Consider the following 10037-nt stretch of genomic DNA (forward strand, 5'->3'; position numbering starts at 1 on the left):
TTTTATAATTGCGCAAGTTGAACTCGATTCACGTCGTGGATGATTCCTGAGCGAATCGTTCTTTTGAATCGGATCTTTAGGAGTGACCGTAGGATTTGGCTGATTAAGATAAAATTACTTAAAGGAACCTAAAGCAGAAATGTAGCAGACTAAACTAATAAAACATACTGGACATGTGTTGGCGAGCCAGTTTCATCATGATGCAAAGAAGGTTGTTTCAAACGAATTGTCCAAAAGAATCGATTCGCGGAAATGCTGTAGGGAATTTCTAGCTTGGAAACAGGTTTTGTGTGTGGCCCGCCCTTAACTGGGAGGAGAAACTCGGAGCACGTTTGCCGTATAAAAGCTGGATTGAGCATCACTGTCACGACCAAAACCACCGAATCCCTGCAGGATATTTCTCATCACAGATCATTTAAACGAGGTTTTCCCTCATTATTCCAGTGCGGTTGGGTAAGGTTGGTTTTGTTTTAAATAAATGTATGTAACGTTAGTTCCTCAATTTGCCGGTGTCCTGATATTTACGGGTATCACGAGCCGTACTTTGTGTTTATTCATATTTAGAAGCACTTTTACATTAGTATGTTTTTATTTTATTTTATTGTATTTATTTAACTTGTTTATGATTCGGTTAACGCTGTTAATTCATTGAGCCTGAGTGAGTCAGTAAACAGGCGCACACAGAACTGGACCAATCCGGTTACAAACTGCAGTTACTTCAACCATACGTCAGCGTTGAAAAAAAACTACAGATTTAAACGATTTTATACTGTGATTTACAATTAATGCTTTAAAACCTTTAGGTCTTCGTCTAAACGTATTATTATTTTAATATATATAACGTTAGATTCGATGAAAATAGATCTGGTGGTCTGGCACCCGGCATTTGGTTGTTATGTCTACGGTCGCTGGAGATTTAAGATGGATTAACTGTTGGTTTTAATAACAGAGCCCAAATCTTTTTAGAAAGCCAAAATCATCTCGTATACCAGCGACGTTTGGGATATTAGTACATCAGTTTTAACTTTTTTTTTATTAAATAGTCACCTCCGCGTGAATTTTTTTGGTGATGCAACCTTCAGCGTATCTTGCCTCCTGGTGTCTTGTACAGGGTTGGCCGGTTTTTACAGCAAAACCCACCCAATTGCTACTCAAAATTAACCATCAAAAAACCTGTTAGGTGGTAAAATACGCGTTTTTTGACGGGGTTCACCCCGTACATGCAGTCCAACCTGAGGCAGCAGTGTTAAAGCAGCCCAATTACTTGGCAACTCTGCTTGTCCTTGACATCAAACGTATGTTTCCTGAACCCAAAATTCTGGTGACGTGCCTATAGTTAGTGCATGCAGCTAAGCTGATTCCTTTTGTTTTCAGGACTGTCGACATAAACTGACAAAATGAGCAACAATTCTGAAGTGGATATGAAAGATGTGGAGCTCAATGAGGTGGAGCAGGAGAAGCAGCCCATGACAGAGGGGGAGGCTGGAAATAGTTACGCTATCTCGCCTGTATCTGAGAAGAATGGCATTGTAAAGGTGAAGATTCCAGATGAGGAGAGCAAATTCACCGGGTTATCCAAAGAAGAGCTCATGAAAGTAGCTGGAACACCAGGGTACGAATGCCCGGGGTTAACCTTGTTTTATTTCAGTTAGACCTTGGTGTGGATTTTCAAGTTTGTAGGTACTAACGATTTATCACTGGTGTTTTTTTTCTTCTTTTTTTCTCTCTCTCTTGAATAGGTGGGTTAAGGTTCGTTGGGCACTTCTTATCCTGTTCTGGCTTGGTTGGCTGGGCATGCTAGCTGGTGCGATTGCCATTATTATTCAAGCTCCTCGATGCAAGCCCCTCCCTGAGATGAACTGGTGGAACTATGGACCGCTGTACCAGATTGGAGATGTGAACTCTTTTACAAAGTCTTCAGATCTGAAAGGTAAAGACAGATGACTCAATGGACCAACATCCAAGCAACCAAAATAGGAGGGATGGGTTTGCAGGGATGGGTTAGTTAAGGGATTAAAGGCGGATGTCAGGCTTTAAACATGTTCAAACACATTAATTGCTCTGTCCTTATGCTGCTGATTCGACAAATCTAGTTTCCTCCCTTATCCACTTCCATGCCATCCTGTTTGCTCAGCTCATATATCAGTCTGTGGACTATGTTAAATGAATACCATATTGATTTTAAAGGAAGGGTGGCAGAACCTCTTGTAATGTGTGTATATATTTAAAAAAAAATAATAATAATTATGTGAGGTACAACGAAGTCAGTATTAACATGAATGTGGTCCATGATCTGAAACATTCCACATTTATTTTTTTGTCTGTAATGTTTTGCAATATCGCATATTTATTTCGTTCTGACTGGTTACCTCTCAGGTTTGGCTGAAAAGGTTCAGGCGATGGATGAGTTGAAGGTGAAGGGTCTGATCATTGGCCCGATCCATGTGTCCAGTGCTGACGAGCCTGAGGAACTGAAACTGACTGAGATTTCTAAAGAGGCTGGTAATCTGATACAGTTTCAAGAGCTCATTAAGGCTGCACACAAGCGAGGTGAGTTATAGTTTGCACTATAAAATGAGGCATCTTCTACTTGAGTCATCTTGTTTTTTTGCAATCTGACTCACTGTCTGGATTTAAATAAGCAAAATGTTGCAAAACGTATATCAGAAATGTATTAATCACTGTAATAATGATGCAATGATCCAAGCAGTGTATAATCAAATATATGCTGTTTCATTTTGTCAATAGATAGTTCCACAAAAAAGCAGCACTAGCAGTCCAGCACTATATATATATATATTTTGTTTATTAAATGCATTTCTTTTTTGTTCACTTCTAGGTATCTCTGTTGTTTTGGACCTGACCCCTAACTATAAAGGCAAAGAGCCCTGGTTTGCTGATGCTGTCAGCACTGTGGTCAAACTTGAGGTATGACCTTGACTGTGAGCAATAGATCTGGATAATTTCTTTATTTTCTTAATCGACATTGTCACTTGAAATTGATTTGTGCACTTGTGTTTTCAGAGTAATAATTGTGACTTCTGTCTTTGCAGCCTGCTCTGGTCCATTGGCTAGGAGAAGGTGTAGATGGATTCCTCTTCTACGGTGTCGAGAAGGTTTCCACTGCAGCCCTGTCCCTTTGGGAGGATGTTGAAGTCCTTATCCACAACCAGACGGAATCAGTGGAAAAAAAGAAGTGAGCAATCCATAGTTGAACTTTTACATTTTATCAGTGGACTCTTTTGTGAGGTAAAGGAGCGACTTTTACAAACTGAACTCCAGTCAAGGGGACACTAATGGGCCGTTTCTTTTTTTGAGATTGTGTTGCCAACCAAACAGCTCCACATGCTGCTTATATTAATTATATCGATTTCTACACTGACTTTTTTTGCTTTTTTCCTTCCAGGGTCTTAATTGGTGTTACGGAACAGTCCTCTCCTGATGATATCATTGCTGTGTTGAACAAAACTGGTGTGGACCTGCTCCTCACTGGTGCTTTAAGAAACACATCTGCTCTGGACGTTGCCCGTACTGTTGATCGCTTGTATTCCACTTACGGTCAGACCAGACTGGCTTGGAACATAGGTGGGCGTGTTGCTGGACACCTGGCTTCACTGGTGGGGATTGTCAAAGTCAAGTTGAGTTACCTGCTGCTGCTCACTCTGCCAGGCACACCAGTGTTTAATTATGGGGATGAGATTGGACTGCAAGATGAGGTGAGTGGACGTAAGAGAATTTACACGGATCCATATTTTTTTCCAAGAGCAGATCCTAAAATGCTGTTACCCTTCCATTTAGGTGACCAAAAACCCGACCATGGTATGGGAAGACTCTCAAGACAATCTGACAGAGGTAAGGAGCATATGCACACAGTGCTGAATCTCCAGAGTGACCCTATTTAATGTTGTGACTAGCAGCTTTAGTTACATTTTCATGTTTTGTTTTACAGAGCAAGATGGATGAAAAAACCACTTTCCGTAAGTTCTTCAAAACCTTGAGTGAAAAAAGGTCGAAAGAGCGCTCTTTGCAGCATGGAGAATACTTGCCTTTGTTCAGCTCGCCCTCCGCCATGGCCTATGTGCGAAGCTGGGACCAGAATGAGCGCTACATCATTGCAATTAACTGGCACTCAGAAGAAAATGTCACTCTTCATCTTAAGCATGCTGAGATCCCTGAACATGCTACAGTAGTGTTCAGTACTAGTGATGATAAACGTGCTGATGAAGTGCTTAACCTTGCACAACTAAAGCTGAAGCCAGAACAGGGTATAATGCTGAAGTTCCCTTACACTCCCTGAAGACCCATTGTAAACCCGCAGTTAGTGTGAGGATGTTGATTTTACAAGCGTTTGTTTGGCCATCCTGTTACATTATTTATCCTTTAGTACAAAAACACTGGCATATATTATCACATTGTACTGTACTGTTACATGCATCACATGCACTACATGACTACTAAATTTGGTTGAGTTGCTAGTTTTATTTTGTTCTGTTACTTGGAATACATTCCATAGGAAGAAAAATTATTTGTTTTTATTTGGAACCTTATGTTTTTTAGTTTCTAAAATGTAGCGCAATCCTACACACAAAAAATGTTCTAAACCTCGGTGGCTGTTCCTGATATGTAATGGGTAAAAAGATGCATGAAAATGAAAGCTGTTGACAATAAATTAAGTGAAGCAGTTTATCTTTGTTGTTTGTTCTGTCATTGTATTCAGGTGGGGTTCCCTCGTCTGTTTTGATAAGTGTTGCCAGCATAATGAGATGTAACGGAGACATGGCTGAATTATTAAAATCTACTGCCATAAAATGGAGCGCCTCTCATTGTCTCCAGCATAGCATTATATCAGTTGTATCTACTGATGACTTCTTTATTTAGAGTTATTCATTATGCATATGGAGAGCACAGTCTCACCTGGCTATTTTAACTCATTACAGATTTATGAACCCCTAATGAGATCGGCTCAGTGCCTAAGAGTGATGAGGGAAATTATATCAAGTGTGTATGATGTCTGAAAAAACTGACCTAATGATCACAAGAAACAAAATTTCTTTTATGAAAGATAATCTTTTTAAATTTTAGATCTAAAAAAAGATCCATATTTGATTAGTTTCCTTTTTGTGTCCTCTACCTTTTCACAACTCAACTTTTCTAGGTCAATTACTCATTTGGGACCACAAACCTGACCAAGAACCTAATAGCACTGACCATAAAAAAGACGTAATAACACCAGCAGACTCTTTCTGTGACATGCTGCTAGTGTTGCATCTGCAGGATGCGCCTGTCTCTTTAAGAACTGCTCTCTTCGAGGACTCCCTGACGCATTGCAGGTGGCTGTCAACCAATCAAAACACGTTTCCTAGGTCAGCTGACGAGCGCCATCAGACTTCTATATATAAACTCTCCGGACCATTCATTCAACTCTGAAAGCCACTGTTGTGTGCTATGGCTTATGAGAAGAATAATCCAAAAATTTAAAATTAAACAACGCCGTACAATATATCGGTTAAGTTTTTTTTAAACGAAAACGGAACAGTTTCACCGTGCAATTTAGAGTGCGCACATTTCATCCACAAGGCGGAGGAAGACCATAGTAACAGGTTGTTGTCAAGGAGTGCGACGTCCCACTTTGGACCAAATTACCAAGGCGTAGTGATATTGACATTTGGGCGCACAGCAGCAGAAGATAGTGCTCGACAATCGCACGGGTGGAAAGCAAACGCTTGGGTTTCCGTTTAATTCCTGTACGTACAGTCTAACGTGGTTCACACTCAAATACTATGGTAAGTTACTTTATAACTCTTTATCCTAATAGCTAAAGTGCAGCGTAGCTACAAAAAATGGCTGAGCGTCCATGGCGAAGTGATGAGTGTGAATGGGCTACTGTTAGCCTAGCTCCTCGCGAGCTAACCGTCATTCAGTTGAAAGCGCGCGAGCTCCCGAGCTAACGTCACATAAACGAGTTACACACAGTTTTCTTGTTGTACAATAAACAGCTTTATAGCTTTCGGTGTGAGTTTTTGGAGCGCTTCCTCTAATCGCAAATGGGCGTGAGATGTTCATAGCATAAAATGCGCTATACTAGCACATCCTTGACTGATTCTCTGTTGCCAGCTCGCCTCATGCAGACAACAGCCTGAAAAGCATCGATGATGGATGTGAAGATCGCCCTCATTTACATTATACAAAACCCGTATCGTCCCTTGTGAAAAAAATAGCCTTTGCTTCTAATATATCTGATCTGTCACAACGTGCTTGTAGTTCCCTACAGCATGCGCACTCACGTTAATCCATTCAGCTGGTCTTTAAGTAACTGTAAACCTCATTATGGACAAATTAAACAACACACTATATTAATGTGTTCAAATACAACAGGACAGTCTGCCTTTTAAAGCGTTTTGCAATTTTCTAATTCACAACGCCAGAACTAGGCGTTGTAGTCATGAATGACATCATCAAACTAGTGAAACACAAGGTATCAGATGTTAAACACCTTCCGTTCAGTTTAACACGCAAACAATACAACTGAGCTTCAGACTGATTGGAAACATTGAAGACATGCCAGTGCTATTAAAATAATAACTTTTTTCTTTTTGTGTCCTTCCTATAGGCTGATCAGCTAACAGAGGAGCAGATTGCTGGTATGCGAGATTAACCTTTGCTTCAAATCTTTATCTTAAACCAGCAATTTGATGATGTGCAATAAATTTATTATTATTTTTCAGAGTTCAAGGAGGCCTTCTCCTTATTTGACAAAGACGGGGATGGCACCATCACTACTAAAGAGTTGGGGACTGTCATGCGGTCTTTGGGCCAGAATCCTACAGAGGCAGAGCTTCAGGATATGATCAATGAAGTTGATGCTGATGGTGAGGAAGCCCTTCCACAAATAATGCCATGTTAGAATAGCTCTTCTCTTTTTCTAAATCTGTTGGCTTTTTCTACCCTTCAGGCAATGGAACAATTGATTTCCCAGAGTTCCTTACAATGATGGCCAGGAAGATGAAGGACACTGATAGCGAGGAGGAGATCAGAGAAGCATTCAGAGTTTTTGATAAGGTATGGAAGTGTACTTGCTTTTAAATTGCACTTATTGAAGGTATTTCTATAGAAAAAAAAAGTGGAAGAATGTTCACCTGTCTCAATGACTAATGCTTTACAGGATGGAAACGGCTATATCAGTGCAGCTGAGTTGCGTCATGTAATGACAAATCTGGGGGAGAAGCTTACAGATGAGGAAGTGGATGAGATGATCCGGGAGGCAGATATTGATGGGGACGGTCAGGTCAACTATGAAGGTACTTCCATATATTAATGTCATTGATGCGTTTTTTTTTTTTTTTTATGTGAATTGATATTTTGTCTGAAACGCTGAGCTTGTGTTTAAGGAGATTGAGAACATTTCTTAAAATGGACACCAAGAAAGGCTTTAGTTGTAGTTTATTCACTGCCAGAGTAATTCTGAAATCAGTTTATGAAGAATTGCATGTTGATCTCATACATTTTTTTTTTACCCTACAGAGTTTGTGCAGATGATGACAGCAAAGTAAAAACTGGAAACCAAAAGGAGCAAAACAGACCAAACAGTGGGCAGCACTCTCACTGTCAACCTTTCAACAAGCATTCACAACCCAGTCTCTTACTCCTGTCCATCTAGTTTTGCTCTCCTTCACTTTCCCTTAATTTGATCAGTCCTCTGCTCTGCTTGTTTTTCCAACATGATCTCCTGTCAGCTTTTTCCCTACATTATCTGGTTTTCTTTGAAGAAAATATTTACATGCACAACAAAGTTCAAACATTGCATATATGATGGTGATGATAACAGCAGTGTAAACACAATTGTATCAATATTTTAAAGATTGTGACATACTATATGGACAAGAGCAATGCATGCTTTATTTACGTTTGGCATGTTTCTGTGTTTTTTTTTTTCTTCTTCCCAGCTTGCCTCTTTTTCTAACTTGCTAGTTCTCCTTTAACTGCATGTTTCTCATGCAACTTCTGCTCAGTGGTCTTAGAACTGTATGGTGAATAACCATTCATGGTTAATCAGGGGCTTTATATAACGAAATGGCTCAAACTTCCATGTCATAGTGTGATTGTTTTTGTAAGTGTAGATCTGTGTGTCTGAGCGAGTGCTTTGTAGTTTGGGTTTAAAGTGGAGCCACGAAGTACAGTTTACGTTTTGGTATAGGGCTTGTTCTTTAGGGACTGCATAACTAACGTGTAAGATAAAAAAGAAAATTAGACAAACCTGTGTAGAATAATCCGGAAATGGTTATTTGGGGACCAATTATTTCAGTTAGTTTGCTCGTTTGCCCCCTTTTTGTATTCTTTCAGAGAAAAATGGTGGAAAGGCTTTGACCTTCTTTCAAACTCACATTTCCTCAGTAATTTCACTACCGCAAAGCAGTGCCACCTATTTGTTCAAGACTGGTGTAGAGAGTTTTAATGTTTGGTTGGAGCTCTGTTTGTGTGGAGTTTGTACTGAAGAAGTAAAATGGTTAACACCTTAATATACAGTCTTACATTTTGATGCTGCACTTAATGTCCTAATCAGTGGACAATTTCTGTCTAGGGAAAAATATTACATTTAAGCTGTGTGTTGGTTCTTCCTGCAGGCTGTTCGATATATTTTGTATACATCAAAAACACCTGCATATTATGATCTTTTTAGGATCTTTTCTCATAGAAACCTGTTTGAACAGCATGTTCTCCTCTTCCATGGTCCTGTCGTTGTGGTTCATGCACAGTGGCAATTGGGGATGGTGCGAAATGCTTGTCGTCCAGTTTGACTGTGTTTGCATGTTTGGTGCAGCAACTGCTGCCATGAAACCTGTGAATGCAGGTGCTTTGAATGAAATCATTTTTTTTTGTAACTGTATAGACCAAGGTTAAACAAAACAGCGCTTTAATGGTGAATCACATACATTATGATGGGTGTGTTGCATCTTCTGCCCCAGTTCTTAATTTATTCTACTGTTGTGTTTTTCTATTTTTTTTTTTTTATGATCTTAAATGCAGTTTTTTTTTTCCGGTTGTCTGAAATCTTAAGTTTACTGTTTGGTTCTTTTTTTCCTCTCTCTGCTTCTGGCCTATAAGGAATTAGTAAAACATGAAAAGGTTTATGCATATCCATCTGCACGAAAACTCTGTTTTTCTGGCGAAATAAACGTATTGGAACCTCTGTTTCCTGAAATTACCTCGTTTTGTTCAGAACGCTGTGCCTAGTATAACTGTAAACCTGGCATGGGCTTATATTAAAAAATAGTGTTAAGAGAGACAGAAAAGTGTATTTAATGTATATCTATTGTGTTTATTGTAATTTGTTTGCACAAGGCATATTCAGCTGTTTTTAATTTTGAATTGAATTTTTAGTCCATTTACGAACCACAGTGTCTACAGCATATCATCTAAAAAAAAAAAAAAACAAATTACATAATGTATAAGGTCTGCACATATTACAACCGTTAAGAGATAATTTCTGAATTTGTCAAATTGTAAGTCCATTATCCGTTTGTAGTCTTATCCCGCCGTGAAACTACAACACCCCAAATCCTGTTTGGTTTCCCCTAAATGTTCCAGTAGCGGCGCCGTACAAGCTTTGCTGATTGACGTGACGCAGAACGAATTATTTACTGCCGATTTTAGCGGCAACCAAGTCACATCATGACAAGGGAGACGTGGGGCGGGCCGCCTGTGGATTATTGATTCAAGGAGAATATTGCAACGGACCAAATAAAATAATAAAAGAGTGTAAAGTGATTTGGGGCAGGACAAGCCACTTAGACAACCTGAACACACATGACTGCGCACAGACCCATCGCAACGGTATAACACACGGGCAGATGATGTAAATAAGGGAGGTCTTTTACTGTCTATGGGTCGGACCCCTTGCCACATAGTTACTTCACTACGTATCCACGCTTGCGACGTAACATTGATAATCACTGATCTTGCGCATTGAGTTTTTTACGTCTGGACGTTCCTTATTCAAGGAACAGGATTGGGCACCAGAACGCGAGAGATTTAGTTCA

At 39.7% G+C, this 10037-nt stretch overlaps 2 protein-coding genes across 4 annotated transcripts; both read left to right on the forward strand.

Moving 5' to 3' along the window:
- The first annotated feature begins 292 nt into the window (after positions 1 to 292).
- Positions 293 to 4691, forward strand: LOC113095064 (4F2 cell-surface antigen heavy chain-like). 3 transcript variants are annotated; one of them, XM_026260677.1, is made up of 9 exons: positions 293 to 458; positions 1375 to 1612; positions 1740 to 1930; positions 2377 to 2550; positions 2840 to 2928; positions 3054 to 3196; positions 3407 to 3716; positions 3799 to 3852; positions 3950 to 4691. In XM_026260677.1, the coding sequence occupies exons 2-9, from the start codon at positions 1398 to 1400 to the stop codon at positions 4295 to 4297; spliced, it is 1524 nt and encodes a 507-aa protein (XP_026116462.1). In that variant the 5' UTR covers positions 293 to 458; positions 1375 to 1397; the 3' UTR covers positions 4298 to 4691. The 3 variants fall into 3 exon arrangements, with proteins under 3 accessions (XP_026116462.1, XP_026116461.1, XP_026116463.1); XM_026260676.1 differs by having other exon boundaries at positions 294 to 453; XM_026260678.1 differs by lacking the exon at positions 293 to 458 and adding an exon at positions 1274 to 1295.
- Positions 4692 to 5579: 888 nt separating this feature from the next.
- LOC113095065 (calmodulin) lies at positions 5580 to 7763 on the forward strand. The gene is made up of 6 exons (XM_026260679.1): positions 5580 to 5783; positions 6611 to 6641; positions 6726 to 6869; positions 6953 to 7059; positions 7163 to 7298; positions 7522 to 7763. Exons 1-6 carry the CDS (start codon positions 5781 to 5783, stop codon positions 7548 to 7550), a joined length of 450 nt encoding a protein of 149 aa, XP_026116464.1. The 5' UTR covers positions 5580 to 5780; the 3' UTR covers positions 7551 to 7763.
- The last annotated feature ends 2274 nt before the right edge of the window (positions 7764 to 10037 follow it).

Source organism: Carassius auratus, unplaced genomic scaffold (genome assembly GCF_003368295.1).
Source record: "Carassius auratus strain Wakin unplaced genomic scaffold, ASM336829v1 scaf_tig00215588, whole genome shotgun sequence".
NCBI lineage: Eukaryota > Metazoa > Chordata > Actinopteri > Cypriniformes > Cyprinidae > Carassius > Carassius auratus.